The sequence below is a fragment of the Etheostoma cragini genome, chromosome 5 (genome assembly GCF_013103735.1).
Source record: "Etheostoma cragini isolate CJK2018 chromosome 5, CSU_Ecrag_1.0, whole genome shotgun sequence".
NCBI lineage: Eukaryota > Metazoa > Chordata > Actinopteri > Perciformes > Percidae > Etheostoma > Etheostoma cragini.
Genome location: NC_048411.1, coordinates 7905564 through 7923236, shown reverse-complemented (window position 1 = coordinate 7923236; position 17673 = coordinate 7905564). Strand labels below are relative to the sequence as shown.

Sequence of the window (17673 nt, the reverse complement as noted above, 5' to 3'; positions counted from 1 at the left end):
AGGACCCGAGCAGCAGCGTTCTGAATCAGCTGCAGCTGTCTGATTGATTTTTTAGTGAGACCTGTAAAGACACCGTTAGACACAGTAGTCAAGTCTACTGAAGATGAAAGCATGGACATGTTTTTCCAAATCCTGTTGACACATAAGTCCTTTAACCCTTGATATATTCTTAAGGTGATAATAGGCTGACCTTGTAATTGTCTTAATGTGGCTGTTAAAATTCAGCTCTGAGTCCATGACTACACCAAGATTTCTGGCTTTGACTGTTGTTTTCAACATTGTTGTTTGAAACTGAGCGCAGACTTTTAATCGTTCCTCTTTTGCTCCAAAAACAACCACCTCAGTTTTTCCTTCATTTAATTTCAGAAAGTTCTGGAACATCCAGTCGTTAATTTGTTCAATGCACTTAGTCAGTTTTTGTATTAGACTATAGTCCCCTGGCGATAAGGTTATGTAATTTTGTGTGTCATCCGCATAACTATGGCAATTTATTTTGTTGTTTTCCATAATCTGAGCCAGTGGAAGAATGTAGATGTTAAACAGAAGAGGCCCCAGAATGGAGCCTTGGGGGACTCCACACGTCATATTTGTATGTTCAGATGTATAATTACCTATTGACACAAAGTAATACCTATTCTTTAAGTAGAATTCAAACCAGTTTAGTACTGAGCCAGAAAGGCCAACCCAGTTTTCCAATCGGTCTAGTAATATGTCATGGTCAACCGTGTCAAATGCAGCACTGAGATCAAGTAATACTAAGACTGAGATTTTGCCACTATCTGTGTTAAGACTTTGACAAGAGCCGTCTCAGTGCTGTGGTGTGGTCGGAAACCCGACTGAAAGGTATCAAAACTGTTGTTTAGTGACAAGAAATGGGTGAGTTGATGAAAAACCGCTTTTTCAATGATTTTACTTAAAAACGGAAGGTTTGATATTGGCCTATAGCTGCTCATTAGTGATGTGTCTAGATTGTTCTTTTTTAAGAGTGGCTTGATTACTTCAGTTTTCAGGGCCTGTGGAAAGATTCCTGAAAGAAGAGACATGTTCACAATCTGTAGAAGATCAGAAGCCAAACAATTTGAAACATTTTTGTAAACAACTGTTGGTAGAATATCAAGGCAACAGGAGGAGGATTTCAGATGTTGAAATGTCCTCTAGGTTTTTATGGTTGACCCTATGAAATTCTGTCATACTGGAACTAGTTTTGCTTGAACACTGTGACAGCACATATCCTGTACTTGATATGGAGGCACTGTGACTGTTTGTCTAATCTTCTGAATTTTATCTTTGAAGAAGGAGGCAAACTCATTGCAGGCCTTGGTAGATAAAAGTTCAGATGCTACTGGTACTGGAGGGTTTGTTAATCTATCGACAGTAGCAAACAAAGCGCGTGAATTATTATTGTTTTTAGAGATAATATCAGAGAAGAAGGACCGCCTTGCATTCCTTAGTTCCAAATTATAAATGCGAAGTGACTCTTTATAGGAGTTATAATGGACCAGGAGATTTGTTTTTCGCCACCTTCGTTCAGCTTTCCTACATTCTCTTTTTTCTGTTCTCACCAGTAGGTTATTTCTCCATGGAGATCTTTTCTTACCAGAGACAACTTTTACCTTAGTGGGAGTAATGGCATCAATAACATTTCTAATTTTACAGTTGAAATGATCTACAACAGGGCTATTCAATTACAAATGCAGTTGGGCCATATTTTCAAACCCAGAAGGTTAGCTGGGCCGGTCGTTTCAGCAGACATGTCAGACAGCAGCATGCAGAATAAGCGGTGTTGAAGGCTTGATGTGGAGAGAATAAAATTAATTGTGGCCATAACGCCGTCCATTGTTGTTTTGAGCGCTTAGTTTTGTGAATAACACCGCCTGATGCACAATACAGTTTAAGGAGATCAACTGAGGTGCAACAGCGGACCAACGTGCTGCCAACGCACTCCCTTTCCCTGTCATGGATGGAGCACCATCGTTCACAAGCATGCACACACACTTCATATCCAGACCACCGTCTTTAAAAAAGACTATATCGCCAGTTGTGTGTCCTTCTAACGGTAGTAGGCCGAGTAGCTCCTCTCGGAAGCATTTGCCGTCAAAATAGCGGACATATGTGCACAAGTGATCAGTATCAGTTTTGTCTGTGGACTCATCTACAGCTACAGACGTAGTCTCAGCTTTCTTCAGGTCTCCTAAAAGCGTTTCATCCTGCACAGCACGCTCGGCCTTGTTTACGTGTTGCTAGTTTGGAGGACCACCGGCTGGGCCACTCGGCGGTTGCTTCTGGGCCGCATGTGGCCCGCGGGCCGCCAATTGAATAGCTCTGATCTACAAGCTCAGTCACTGATAGCCCAGAGAGGGCGGGTGTGGATGAGAAAAGCTGAGTAAATGTTTCACTGGTGTTTTCAGTGATATACCGTTTTCTGATTGTCTTTGTTTGGACAGTTTTGGGCACAGAGATAGTGCCGCTGAAAAAAACACAGGAATGATCAGAGAGAGCAACGTCAGTCACCACAACCTTGGGAATGTTCAGACCCTTGGCGACTATCAGGTCCAGAGTGTGCCCTTTTCTTTGCTCCCCCTGTCCTGGGGGTTGTCAACATGAATGTTATAATCACCCGCAATGATTACACAATCAAAATTAATGCAGATTATAGACAGCAGTTCAGTTAAGTCATCAATGAAGGTTGCACAATATTTAGGTGGCCTGTAGATATTTAGAAATATCGCTTGAGGGGAAGATCTTAATTGAAGAGCAACATATTCAAAAGAAGCAAAATTTCCATAACATATTTGCGTACAGTGGAAGGAGTCATTAAACAAAATGGCGACTCCCCCTCCTTTCTTATTCACTCTATTCTCGCTCCCAATGCTTTTAAAATCAGCTAACTGAAGTTAGGGGGAGCTGTCTCAATAAGAATAGCAGCGCTGTTATGGCCTAACCAGGTTTCAGTTAAAAACATAAAATCTAGATGTGTGTTTGATAATAAAATCATTGATTAAAAATGATTTTCCTGCCAAAGACCTGACGTTTAGTAAGGCTAGTGTTAGTGTGTTTTCATTTTTTGCGACAGGCTGTAGCTGACGAGGAATGGATGCTAAATTTGCTAAGTTTGCAGTTAAGTGCTTATTCACCGTTCTTTTTCTATTACCTATCACAACATAAATTGAGGAAGAATTGAATCCACAGGGCCCGGGCTTGTCTTGGAAAAAGTCATGAGTGTCTCTAGGCCTGGAGCCAAGGCACGGCACATATCAGGTCATGCTTACATGATGTTGCACACAAGCGTCCTTATCAGTTTGAGTGGAAGGAGTTTACCTCCTGGCAGAAGAGCCCGGCGTTTTACTATTACCCAGGGTTGAGCCCAGCGTTTTACTTTTGCCCGGGGTTGAGCGATGGGGGAAGGAAGGGTTGTATATTTTGTTCCAGCATCTACCAGGTGATTCATGTAGTCAGTGAAGTCCAACATGGGGGTAGGGGAAAGAAGGGAAAGGGTGAGTGGAGACAGCGATGGCTCCTCAAAGGTTGCGGGGTTGGTTTGGGGGTTAGAGGGGGGCTGGACGGGTGAAAAGGGGAGTTGAGGTCTTGTATCTCTGCTCTGTGGAGTCCCAGGGTCAAATCTTTGCTCAGGCGGGGGCTGTGGTGAATCACTGCCACCCTTTGTTGTGTCTTACTATTACTTAACACAGTAATAGTGACACCAAACTGCATTGATTGTTACTGTCACATCCTGCTGCATCTTTCCTCCTATTTGACTCAAGTCCACTCAGAGACACCAGAATATGACCCCTGTTATTGCCTAACAGCATGGTCCATGTTTTTACACACAATAGTTTGGTTTATTGACTAAAGGGATCTGAATCTCATGTCTTCCCTGTAGGTAATCCTGAATATGGACGATGGTCGCTCTCTAGGCCTAATGATCAGAGGTGGTGCTGAATATGGACTAGGGATCTACATCACTGGAGTAGACCCTGGATCTGCTGCAGATGCTGGTGCACTAAAGGTACCCTAACTCAATATGTATTAATAGAATTGCTATATTACACCACAAAACCTTTGCCACATGTCAAATCTAATAACAATTCTTCACTTTTCATTTATGGACACAGAGTTGTTGCTGATCAGACTTGAATCTAAATTAGAGTTCAGAATCATTGGCCAAGTGGGGAACACATACATTACATGTCCTGTAGGTAGGATTGTGAAGATCCAGGAATTTGAACATTGACAACTTCTCATTCCTTTCCCCCTTTCTGCTAACGCCCAAACGGTCTCCCGTTAAGCCCCTCCCCCCACAAGGGAGAGTGAATAGGTTTGTTCGAGATGAGCCAGGTCTGCGCAAAATTGATCACAGGCGATTGGCGCCCGTTTCATGCTGGTTAGATTTCTGTCCGACTTGATCCCGACTTGCTCTGACGTCATGCACACGTGGGCAACGGAAATCTCACGAGAGCAAGGCGGCCGCAGTTCTGAGACGCAGGTAGCGCAGTTGCTTTTTGCCGACTGCAAGAGCCAGGCGGACCCAGGCAAACCCGGAGCATGCTGGGAAACGCCGGCTTCTCAGCTGATTTAACACCTGATTGGTTTACAACATGATGACGTTTTATATAAACTTTTAATTTTTTTTGAATCGGAGGGATTTTAATTGCTATTTGTCTGATTTAAAGACTTATTCTGTACAGAACACATGTTGTGTGGCTGATAGTTACGTTTTGAACTCAGAGAAACTAAATCCGTTCAGATCACGGATCATCTACAGTGTGTTGTTAATTAAAATCAGCAACATATTGCATGTAGAGTATTATGACAGCTACTCTGTCATAATTAAAACAACTGGAGAATGTGTACAAGCTGATATGTAGGTATGATTATATTTTATTCAATCTGAATTGCACTACAGTGTTTTTGTCACTTCCTGTCCAGCCTAAAGGCGGCTGAAATTAGCTGGAAACTGTCCGACTTTACCGCAGCTTTTTGTGACCGCCCCCCGCTGCTGCCGCCTGCTCTCGTCTACTTTACAGGCGAGGCGCAGTTCATCTCGAAAGAGCCTAATGTGTGTGCATAAGAAGTGAATAACACACAGTTAGACACTCCCCCTGGCCATGATTGCATTTAAACTGGGAGTGGTGGACTTTTGCAAATTGCACTACAGGCTGTAGGTTTTTAGGTCCAAAGGAGCTGACTTTTTGTTTTTTGCTTTTAATTACCTGCTTTATGTATTTCTACTCAAACATAGGGTCAGTTTCAGCAAATATGATGGAAAGTTAGTTTTATAAGTATTTAAGTTTGACTCCGGCTTTAGAGTTTTTTAAACAACAGCTAAAAACAAGGGCAACAAAACTGAACAAAAAGTTCCTATTACCACTAGACCACCTGTTGCCTTCACTTTCCACATCTGTTCTAGGTCCTCTCTGGGCCCTTGGTAATTTCCAAGCTTCTTATGTTCCTTCTTCTTGATGTTGCTGACCTGCCTGGGCCATCTATATTTTAGTTTTACATGATATACGAGTTAACCATAACTTTTTTAAACATTTTTTTTTTCAAATGATAATAAATACATCACTGAAGTTATATGAATTTAAAGAAGAAATATGTTTAAATTTTTCAATAATAGTTGGTTACTGTAGTTTATTCTTAGTTGGTAGGCCTTGTATGTTATGTTGGTAGGGTGAAGCAGGATATATGGTTCTGCGGGGGATCTATGCAGAGCTTACACCATAGCCCACTTTCTTTCTGACTGCTTTCTGACCATGGTTGAAATGATGTGGCAGTAAAAGTTAGTCCTCACCTTGATTTCATGTTGTTTATAGAGAAAGAGAACCCGGAAATTTGTGTCAAGAGGACCATTTACAGTTGTTGCGGCACTGGGTACAGCATAGGGTACGGCGTAGGACCTTAAATTAGGCTTGAGGATTAAAGGTTATCAAGCCAGCGTCCTTTAAATAGGACATGTTCCAATCAGAAAAAAACTAAACTAAAAAAGAAAACTAAATACAGTACATAAATACAACAATGTAAATGTTCAAATGCAAGATATCTTGCCACTTTATGCCTGCACGAGCTGGCCCAGTGTAATGAGGAAGGCTGATTGAAGGTTGCAGTTTTGGCATTCTCCTCCCTCTTCAAGGCCACTTCCAGCTCCCCCGCTCTTGCCACATCATCCAAGGCCATCTAAAAAACGCTGCTCATGCTTTGTCTGGTTCCACCCTTGATGCAGCTCCAGCTGTGCCCTGTTCCCCCCCTGCTGCTCTAAATCTGCCACCTGCATCTCCCTCAGGACAGTCAGATGCTACTGTTACCATTTCCTCTTGCCTAGACGTAACATACATTTGATTGTAAACCCCCGAATAACACTCTGAAACATATAACATAACACGCTTTGGGCTGGTCCTTAAAATCTTAGTTATGGATTAAATTAGTTGTTGATTGAAAGATGTATGGCCCTGTGTAAGCTGTCATTGATAATATCTGCTACCTGAATTTGATGAACCTGTTAGCATTCTGGCCACTTGCTAGACTGCTAAACCCTTTCTGTCAGGCAGTTGAATTCACTGCCATGACAGGTCTACAAAAATGCTTTATTAGCCATGCTAAATGTCTGCTGTGTGCTTTCAGTTCAGCATTCTGCCTCAACAAGCAGGTCACTCTAACTCTGTGCTATGTTTAAACCTGCCTGAGGCAAGAAGACCAGAAGCTAGTGTTTCCTACCTTCAAAAAATATGGCTAAAACCTCAATATGGCTTTTATGATATCACACTGTGTCCTACTTGGGAGAAAAAGTATGATTTTATTCCTTACTAGTCCAAACAAAATTGGGACACCTGGGAAAAAAATAGCATTGCACAGAAAGAAAGATGATTACCAAATAGAACTTTCACAAGCATTCTTCCCATTTTAAAGTTGTCCCTTGAAAGATGCAGTGTGATATTTCGCAGATTCTTTGACAGAGAGATGAAGAGGATTTTTTTTTTTTTTTGCAAAATCTGAGCTTTTGACATCTTATGAAAGAAAATGTGAAAGCAGGAAAGAGGGAGCAAGCAGAGACGGTGAAAGAGAGGATCCATGCTAGCATATCAAAAGGAATATAGTGGGTGGTTTCTCTTCACCACTCCAGGTCTCAGATGTGTGTCCATTCACTGGTAGTCTGCAGTACATTCATTGGTCTCAGATGTGTGTCCATTCACTGGTAGTCTATTCATTGTTTGTGGAAGGGAGCTGCTGTCCTATAGTGTAAAAAATAATGTTTTTCTCAATGGCTTCAGCACATTTACTGAAACAAACTTAAAATTGTCACGCCACGTGATACATTCAGCACATCATTCTATGTGACCTGCAAAAGAGAATCCAAATAATTAACTCTTGGTTAAAATGTAAATAAATGTATCAATGAATATATCATTGTCATCAAAACAAAAGGTTATTTTATCATTGCTTGGAACAAGACAGTCAAAATGCAAAGAAATCTTGTCAAAAGACAGTGTACTCTGAAAGGATGATAGTTACTCTCTGTAATATTGCCCAACATTGTATATTTAATAGGGCTGTAACAATATGGAAAATAAAACCAAAATTGCAACACTCCACGAACCTGTGTCGCAGAGTATGAAGGCAGAATCACGACAACTCCCAGAGTTATCCTTCCTGTTTAGATCCAGTGCTACCACATCTTTAAATTACTAGTAGTCCTTTTGGTACCTTATTCCTGTTTTGTCTTGTAAATTTAGCTAACTGTACAGACGGCGGAAGGGGAAGAGGGGGGCACCGGTAATGCTTACGAAGGTTTAACATTACGAATGGCCGCTGTTTACCTTGAGTGTTTGGATCTGTTTCCCCACTGCCGTTAGCATCCTTAGCACTAGAGTTAAGTGCTGACTGGGATGGTTGCTAGCTAGCGGGGGGCTGAGCGTGGAATAGATGTGTCCCAGGGCTGTTGTCAGCTCTCATCCCGATTGAAGCCTCAAAGCGGCGATGTTCTGTGCCTTCTGGTTTTTCCACCTACTGGTTTCCGAGCCTGTCCAGAGGCCGTGTAAACCTATCAACGACTAGCTGCGTCAACAGATCTCAGAGTTTGAGAGTCTTGAGATTGTGCGTTTTCAGCCCAGGGTAACCAGTTGTTTCAGACCCATTGTTTCAGAATCCATGTGCTGTCTAGTATAATTTCTGACAAATCCTTACACAAGGATAGCGCAGAGGTTTAGCAGAAGGTTATAGTGCATTATATAGTTATGTTTTTAAGCCTAACTCAAGGTAACCTGTTGTTTTGGAGTACTCGGATAAACATCAGGGCTGCCAACTCTCACGCATTGGCCGTGAGACACACGCATTTGACTGTTTTCAGACGCTCATACGCCACACCCCCGATTTCTCACTCTGAAGTGTCAACCCGGTCGGTCAAATTTCTGAAAGATGAGTTTATCGATAGATCTACCTGTTGAGCCACTCGCGATCGACTAGTTGTGCTTTCAGAGACTATGAGGGGGTTCAAGAGCGCTCCCTGACTGTGGAAGTTTGGAAATGTCGCAAACTGAGAACATTTTTTTTACGATCCATCCCATGTGCATTTCCCTGGCTCCAGTTATGAGCTCTGAGTATCACAGACCGTCCATCGCTTCGTGACCACTCTCTCTGTAACAATAGAGGTGAGCAGCGCGGCTAATGTAGCAACTTCAGTTCATGTTAGCGGACCCGCTCTGCTGTGGGCAGTGACGCGTTGCATCCGTGCAGACCTCCGATGATGAGGAGCGTACAGCCTCCTCTAAACTTTGTCAGAGACCAGTGACCCAAATGGGCCTCTGTGTCTGTCAGAAGGTCTGAATGATATCCACCATATCAGCGGAGCAATAACATGCACAGCAGACTATATTACAACTCTCCAAATCTCGGACAACAGAGATGGGAGGAGTTACATTTTGAATGTGCACAAAGTTGTAAATATGAGCAAAAATCTGATGAAACACATCTGAGCTATACTATACTATATATACAAAACTATATACACTATACTGCAACGTTGGGCCACTATTGTGCTTCTCTAACCTCGGTGCATTTCTAAATGAAACTGTAAATAATTAATTTGATGTTTTATAAAATGAACAAATAGTCTTTATTTTCCCAAAAAGTAAACCCAGTAAGTGGGGTACAGAGGATGAGGGCCCAACATGACTGAGCCTTGGCACAAAGGTTAAAGGATAAAAATCTATGTAACTCAATGGTTCTTATTCTTTAGAATTTCAGTGGTCTTAGTTAATCCCTCAACATTAATTTAACTTTGGGTCCCTGGTCCCTACACCAGGCAGGGACTCCTGGACCGGTTTACTACCGACCCAAATCTTCTCAGCTGTTGCTGACATATGCTCCTGTCTCTTCATGTGGTTCATTATGTTTGGCACATTGTCTGGGTCAGTTCTTATATCATAAGAAGTTAATAATGTAAAAAATGTAAATGCTAAATGCCTTTATACCTGTTGATACTACAACAATGCAAATGCTCTTAACCCTACAGTTTTGCACATATCAAGTAAGACTTGATTTCTCAATTTTTTTGCAAAAAAACTCTCCAGAAAGTGCTATTTAATGATTTATTTTTTAATTCTTTTTCCTGGGTGAGAGCCCCATCCCCCCACATATAACAAATCCCATTTTAAACCCTGAAGGATAAAGACCCAAAGAAATTGCTTTGTACACGGCAAAATATAGGTTGGCCCCCCCAAATCTCACTCCAAGGTTTGGGGAAAAGTTGGCAACCCTGAAACATTGAGTCATGGCCTTTTACTGAGAAAAATAAAGTAATGTCCTCTGAGATAACGTGGTTATTGCACGTGTGGTGGACAGCAAAGCGATCTTGTATGTTGTTGTTTTTGCTGAGGAGGGTTCAAATCCAGTGCGACAAGGAGCATCCTAATTTCTCATAGTAATTTCTTTTAAAACACATTTTTTTTCCGAGGTAGTATGTTGTAGTAATGTAGTGCTCAGATATTCAGTTCAGTTCAGTACAGTTTATACTGAGGTGCGACATGCAAAGGCCTGTAAGATGTTTATGAATAAAGAGCGAATCTATCAACGCAGGTAGCCGTTGATAGGTTTACACGGCATCTGGGCAGAAACAATCATGCTAAAAATAACTAAGCGTGTTGAACAGTGTCATAATCTTATGTTACCCACCAAGAATTACATTAGCATTAGCTACTTGTCAACCAGCAGCTTTACTGTAGGCACCAAAGCACTTTTTCTCTTGGTTCCCCCTACAGTTTGGGAGTGGAATTGTTACCGTTAGTCTCATTCCAACGAGCTAATGAACCACTGAAACAATTTTCGAAACATTATTTTAAGGCATAGAATCTTTGGTGTGGCAACGTTGAAATCAATCAATATCAATAAATAAGTTAACTGTTGTAATCAATGACAAAACAATGCAACTTGGCAGAAAAAAATGTATTATGACACAACTTATAGTTTGTCGAAGTTTAATAGTCCTTCAGCGATTGTACCAAAGCGATTGGTTGGTCCCTCCACTACCCCACCGCAGGGTGACTACTTAGTAAACTGATGACAGCTCGGGCTGCTGCTGCTGGCTTATTCAGACGAACACTGTTTTGTTGAATGTATGATAGCGGTTTGTATTTCTGGTTTCCCTGTTGAAATGACAAATAGATTACTTCCACCTGCTGGCATGGAGAGTTACGTAAGGCCATCTGCTTGGTGTGTCAGCACCTTAGACAATGCATACTTTATATCATATTTAATATCTTCATATCAATACAATTTACGTTTTTTTGGTTTAGAAGCAGAAGATATGCACCATTTTAACTTCTAACAATTGTAGGCCATCCATAAGCATTTTTAATCCGTCATGGAATTGCAGTGTCTTTGTAAAATAAAAAAATAATTATGAATCAAAAAAATCAACTCACAAATTCAGCATTTTAGCTGTGTTGCTAATAGCTATAGCTTTGCATCAAGTGGTTTGGTGCCTTCATAGTCTTGCATTGCAAGAGCTTCCCCCACAGCTCTGCTAAGGAGGGTCACACAAACAGCATTCTAAAATGGGAGAAAACATGCTTGTATATATTGGCATTTTTTAAAGGTCTCATGGCATGAAAATGTCACTTTTATACGTTTTTTTAATTAAAATGCGTCCCCCCAGCCTGCCTATACTCTACAGTAGAATGACAGTGAGACAGTGGATAGAAATGGTGATAGGTGTAAACCAAGCCCTGGGTATCTTGCTCTGCCTTTGAGAAAATGAAATCTCAGATGGGCCAATCTGGAATCTTGCCCCTTATGAAGTCTGAAGGGGCAAGGTTTCCTCCCCTTTCTCTGTTTTGCCCGCCCAGAGAATTTGGCCCACTCATGAGAGAGAGACATCATGGCTTTCAAACAAGCAAAGGGGCACTTGGTCAAGGCCACACCCCCAGCCTTGCAGAGATCTGAGGAGCAGTCAACCATAGTCCCTGTAAATCAATTGCAGTTTCAAATGCCGACTAAAAGAAAGTGGAAGGACAAGAAGACAAGAAAAAGAGGGACATCCGGCGGAATTGTCGGCAGCACCTGAACAATCCCGGAAATAAAAAATTGTTGATATAGACTAGTGCCTTTGTAGCCCTTTCAGAAGCATAGTAATCCGAGCCAGGAAAACAGTGTCTTTTCGGGAGACTTTGCACACTTTGTGTGAGTTATTTCAGAGCGATAAATCCATGACTGAACGGCTGTTTAGTCATCTTTCTGTATCCACTAGCGGTTACAGTACAAGATGACGGCTGACAGATGGCAGTATCTACCAATCACATGCAGTTTTGTCAAATGAAAGAAAGTTTAGTCAGCCAACAGAAAACCCTAGCAGTTTGGGCTTTGTATTCAGTGTGTGTGTATTGGATAACAAACACAGACAGGCCAACATGAAGCCTGGAGGCTGAAATCAGTATGATTCAAGACCTAAGATCTGTAAATGGGCAAACCATCTTTTGGGTATGATACAGTGTTCTGGCGATGTAGTTTCTTAAGGAAGCTGCAGTAAAGAGGAAATCTAAACTTGTTCATGAAAGGTGTCTGATGTCTGTGTCTGTCACTGTTGGTTAACATGACAAGCTTGTACTGATTATTTTTGAATTAAAATGGTCTGTTGCAGGTGGGTGACCAGATCTTGGAATTAAACGGTCAGAGCTTTGTCACCATCTCCCACGATGAGGCAGTTCACATGCTCAAAACAGGACGGCACCTGCGGATGAAGGTGAGGGATGTGGGTCGTCTGCCTCATGCACGCACAGTGGTGGATGAGACCAAATGGATCTGCAGTCAGGCCATAGCTGAGACCAATGCTACAGCTAACACAAGTTCTTTCACCGACCCCACTGTCAACGCTGGCGTCCACGTTAGTGCCATTGCCAGTACCTGCAGCACAAGGTGAGGACATTATACTGAGGTACGAGGAGTATTTGCAATGAAAATCAGGAATACAATGAAGTTCTGTTTGGGGGGAAGGGGGTTCAGGGTCAGGTCTCAGACATCACATCAAGAGGTGTCAAGTGTCAGGTAAAACTGTTTCAAATCTCAGAAAAAACATCACGTCTCTTGACATAACGGCCTCAGATAAAAGAGCTTCATTTGATCTTCTTTCCTCTGAGGCTGTACAGTTTTAGCATAGATAGTGTTTTAAACAAGCTTCATATACAGTTGACATTAATTACCGCCAGGGGGTAAAATAATGGCAGAAAAACATGGCATTACATCACAGTTTAAATCAATTGCTTTGGCACAATTGTTGAATGACTATTACGTTTTGACTAATTATATGAACATTAGATCATTTGTTCACATGACTATAGTAATTTGTCATTGCTTTGGCACAAACTGCATTGAGTATGGTGTGTGCAAACAATGAGAAAGTATTGCAAGTCATGGCTGACATCAATACTATTCAGCTGCCTAAATACACAATGTTAGCGTTTGGACAATATTACACAGGGATAACTATCATAATTTCAAAGTAAGCTGTCATTTGACAAAATGTCTTTGCATTTTGACTGGTTTGTTCTAAGCAATGATGAAGTAACATTTGGTTTCCATGACAATGATTAATTCATTGATGGTTTTATTTACATTTGAAACATTATTTTGATTGAGTAATCACATTTTGCAGGTCACATAGTGTTCTCTATTGTATCGATACTATCTCTGCACAAAGTTACATATCCCATATGTACTGGGACTGACCCACTGGGGCAGTTGACGTAGATATAACTTTAAGACACACCACTACGTGGCCCATGCATGGGCATTAAAGGCCCGGGTGTGCATGTGAATACAGGAGACGTAGGAAGCAAGTGGAATCTGTGACTCTGGGAGAGGCAGGAAAGGTCCGCTTACTTTTTTGAGACAAGAGCTGGTCCTCAGGCTGCTCTCAGGATCTTTTGTCTGCTTTTTCCCCACTTTATAAAAAGGATTCTAATATATAGACAGATTTAGAATTGTGAAGAGGGTTACCGTGTGGCATATTACAAGATACACTCTGATAAAACGCCCAGGTAAAGCTGTCTGTCGAAGGTGACCTAGTCATTGGGTGCAGTGTGGCGTCCCTCCACCCCGGAGCAATCGTTTGGTGTGTCACCGGTATTGTCTGGTTCTTGCATCGGAGCATTCTTCTCGTGTTTAAAGCGTTCACCTTCCAGCGCATGTTTTTTCCACAATCAAAACTGACCTAGTCAGTGGGTATAGAGGGCTTTTGGGAGCGCAGCTATAATTAGCCCTGCTGCTACACACATTTCCAGCATCTGTCTGACTGCTTGTATGTTTCCAGAATGACGTCCCCATGACGGGCCGTGGATGGGATGGCCAGGATGGCCATGATTATTATGTGCTCTGTTTTGGAGCTGAACATGCGCTGATGGCGAGGAATGAACCATCGGCGTGCATGAGCTGTTTTTGCAGATAGAGGCTTGTTACCATGTATTTGGCAAGTGACCTCATGCTATCAAACACATATCTGGCTCCATAACAAGAATAAGGGCATTAGAAGGAAACAAGACCCCTCACATCCTCGTGTTTGTGGATGAAAGGGGGCAATACAGCTATGTGTGCTGCCATTTCTGAGAATACTGTGGCCACTTACATTCCCAGTCTTGGCCCATCTAAAACACAGAAGCTCCACATCTTCTTGGACCGCCTTCATTTTGATTTGATCCCTGAAAATGAGAAAGGTCTCATAGGCCCTCACCTATCATAATATGTTATTGCATGTATGTTTATGAATTTCCATCAAGGCCTGGTTCACCTCTCATCCAAGGATGGTTATGGTGTTCCTATCACCTTACTCTCCTTTCCTCAATCCTATTGAGGAGTATTTCTCCTCCTGGAGGGGGAGAGTGTATGAGCATCAAGCTCAAGATAAGAGGTCCCTGCTCCATCCATAGGACGCTGCGTGTGAGGATATTACAGGAGATCAGTGTAGGGGATGGTTGCAACATGCACTCTGTTTCTTCCCTTGTTGCATTGCAAGGGGGAATATAGGCTGTGATGTGGATGAGAATCTGGGGCCAGACAGACAGCAGCGTGTGGATGGCTACGAGGGGGAGGATGGAGGCCAGTGAAGAGTGAAGAACTGTTAGTTGTGAAACTCCAGCTTTCTTTACAGCACTGTAGGCTACATGTAATGTTCTTTGTTTTTTGTTTATGTGTTTATATTACAATATATGAGTGTGTGTACATTTTCTTTTTACTCTGATGCATGGAAGTTACTTTATGTGTGTGAATAAAAATGGTTTCAATTTCCTTGGCAGTGTGAGTGCAATGTGTGATGTCAAACCTTGGAGGCTACTCTTACCTTACTTAACTTTAGTTTTGTTTCATGAGTGAACTGTTTTGGGAGAGATATGAGCTTTTGCAGGTGAACCATGTTGTTGTGCTGAACCATCCAGGTTATTTTGGCGAAAGCACCAAGAGTCTTGAGAACGTTCGGTCTGTTTCAAGAAATGAGCCAAAGCAATTGAGAAGGATCTTTACCATTTTCTTGGCCCTGCCTTTTAATATGGGAAAGGCCTTTAGTTTTGAAGCATGAGTTAACAGTTTTGGGAGAAATATGAGTTTTTTTAACTGAGCTATAGTGTTGTGCTGAACTGTAAGACCGTTTTGCCAAATGATCTTAGAGTTTTGAGAATGTAATTTCTGTTTTAAGAAATGAGCCAAACCAATGGAGAAAAACTGTAAGCCCCAATGGGTCGGCCAGTGTCCAAATACAGGCAGTCGCATCAGGTTGTGGAAACAACTCAGCAGGCGTACAAAGGTAGTGGTGCTCCAATCCCAGTAGGGGTAAGGGCAGAACTTTACACTGAGTATTGTGACCTCTTGGGCCTTGTGGCAGGGAGCTGACAGCTGCTATGTGGTCATGCCTGTCTACTCTTGCTAGGTTTTATTGTGAGGTCATTGGCCCAGCCAAGAAGATGTTGTCAAAATGGCGCCTGTGACTGGCAGAGACGCGGCTCGTCTCCTGCTGTGTAAATTATTAATGCTCTGTTTCTCAGTGTACGTGATCATCTCAGCCTGCATTACAGATAGATGCGTCCTGGCTGTATGGACTTATGACCGGGACTCTTTGTTTCACATCAGAGAGTCGATGGAGGTCCTCATTGGTAATTACGAAGGATTCAAACAGGCATTTCCTCCTCCGTTTGCTATCGATCCTGACTCACCTGACTACTTGCTACTATACCGGGCTCCGGGTAGGGTCCGTAGGAGATTCAGGAAAAGAGGCTTGCGGTCTGGTGTCCAGGTCAGGCAAAGGCGTGCCGCAGCGCGCGGTGGCTCTGTTGTCTTCGGCCGCCGGGACCGCTTTCAGTGCCTGCGGCGAATTCCTCTTCTTGATGTGAGCGGCAGCGTAGCTTCGCCGCCGCCTGTTTGGATTTCAACGGATGTCCTGGATCCTTCGCAGCGCTGGAGTGGTGGTGGTCAGAGGTTTTCGCCGCAAATGTTTACTTCCGTGTTTGTGCCGGCTCTTTCCAAATGGACCGGCAAGAGACCACGTGAACCCTGGTCGTGTCTGCAACCAATGCAGTTGCAGAGCAGGGACACTGCCTCCGCGACGTTCTCTAAAATGCATTTCGGCCTGTTGAATGCTCGTTCTATTGCGAATAAATCCCATTCACTAAACGATCTTTTTACAAGGGAAGGCATGGATATTATGTGTTTGTCAGAGACATGGCAGAGAGAGGAAGAGCTTATTCATTTAAATGAGCTCTGCCCAGCTGGTTGCTCTGCTATTGGGAGGCCCCGCCCTTCTCGTCGCGGTGGTGGACTGGCTATTGTGCACAAGGACATTCACAAATGTAATGAAATTTTGCCTCAAAATTCTCTTCTTTTGAACTGCAGATGATAAAGGTGGGTTTTTTATCCCCCTTCTACTGTATTCTGGTTTATCGACCTCCGGGCCCTGCTGCTGTCTTTCTGAAGGATTTTAGTGAATTCTTATCCTCTATTATTAAGATGGAATCTGTTTTAATCCTTGGGGATTTTAATCTTCATGTAGATGACAACTCATCTTGCCCCGCAATGGAATTTTTAACATTGACTGAAACTTTTAATTTTAATCAGCATGTATCTGAGCCCACTCACCAAAAAGGCCATATTTTAGACTTAGTTTTTACACTTGGCCTAGATATATAAAACGTATCTGTAAATGATGTCTATATGAGTGACCATAATATTGTTCTGTTTGATCTTCACTTCAGTTCTGAGCCAAAGCTTCCAGTAGTTAGGTCTCAGAGACGTGTTATCACTGCAGATACTGCAGATATTTTTTCTGATTTGTTTGACCCTGCTCTACTTATGGATTGCCCTGATGTGGATGATTTCGTTCACTGTTTAAACAACCACTGTGAAAAAATTCTGGATCAGGTAGCCCCTGTAAATTCAAACTTGCCTTCTCGGGGAAAAATGTGGCCTTGGTTAAATGAAGAGATTTTAAAACTTAAGAGACTGTGTCGAAAGACTGAACGCCTGTGGAAATCCACTAGCCTTGAGGTACACAGGCTTTATCTCAGAGAACTTGTGTTGTCCTATTATGTGACGGTTGGAAAAGCCAGATCTGACTATATCCGTCAACTAATAACAGTAAATAAAAAAAATCCTAAAGTGCTGTTTGATAAGATCAATACACTTGTTTGCCCTGCTGCCCCAGTTATCCCTGTTTTTTGTGAAGCTGACAGCAATGCCTTTTTGGGTTTTTTCACTAATAAAATTAAAATGATTAAAGATAAAATCCCGTCCCATTCGTGTGGTACCACTGCTGTTTTTAAGCCAGTCCCCAGCATGTGGTCCACTTTTAGGACTGTGACGTTTTCTGATATTTCTGAATTGGTGACCAGGATGAAGCCATCTTCCTGTTCATCTGAAGTCATTCCATTTAGATTATTCAAAAAAGTGTTTGATGAAATTGGCCCTTGGATAACTAAAATGGTTAACCTCTCGCTGTCTACTGGCGTTTTTCCAGATGCTTTTAAGCATGCTATAGTGGAACCATTGCTAAAAAAGGCAGGTTTGGACCCGTCGGATTTGAATAGTTTTCGGCCTATTTCTAAGCTCCCGTTTTTCTCCAAGATCATTGAGAAGGTAGTCTGCGAACAGTTGACACTTCACCTGGATAATAGTAACATCTATGAGCCATTCCAGTCAGGGTTTCGTAAA

General features: G+C 42.3%; 1 protein-coding gene across 1 annotated transcript in view; it reads left to right on the top strand.

Moving 5' to 3' along the window:
* Positions 1-17673, top strand: part of whrnb (whirlin b) — a 95004-nt gene that overhangs the window by 42646 nt on the left and 34685 nt on the right. The window contains exons 3-4 of the mRNA XM_034871885.1: positions 3881-4006; positions 12128-12402. Of these exons, the coding sequence (XP_034727776.1) occupies positions 3881-4006; positions 12128-12402 (401 nt within the window). The remainder of the gene's footprint in view (positions 1-3880; positions 4007-12127; positions 12403-17673) is intronic.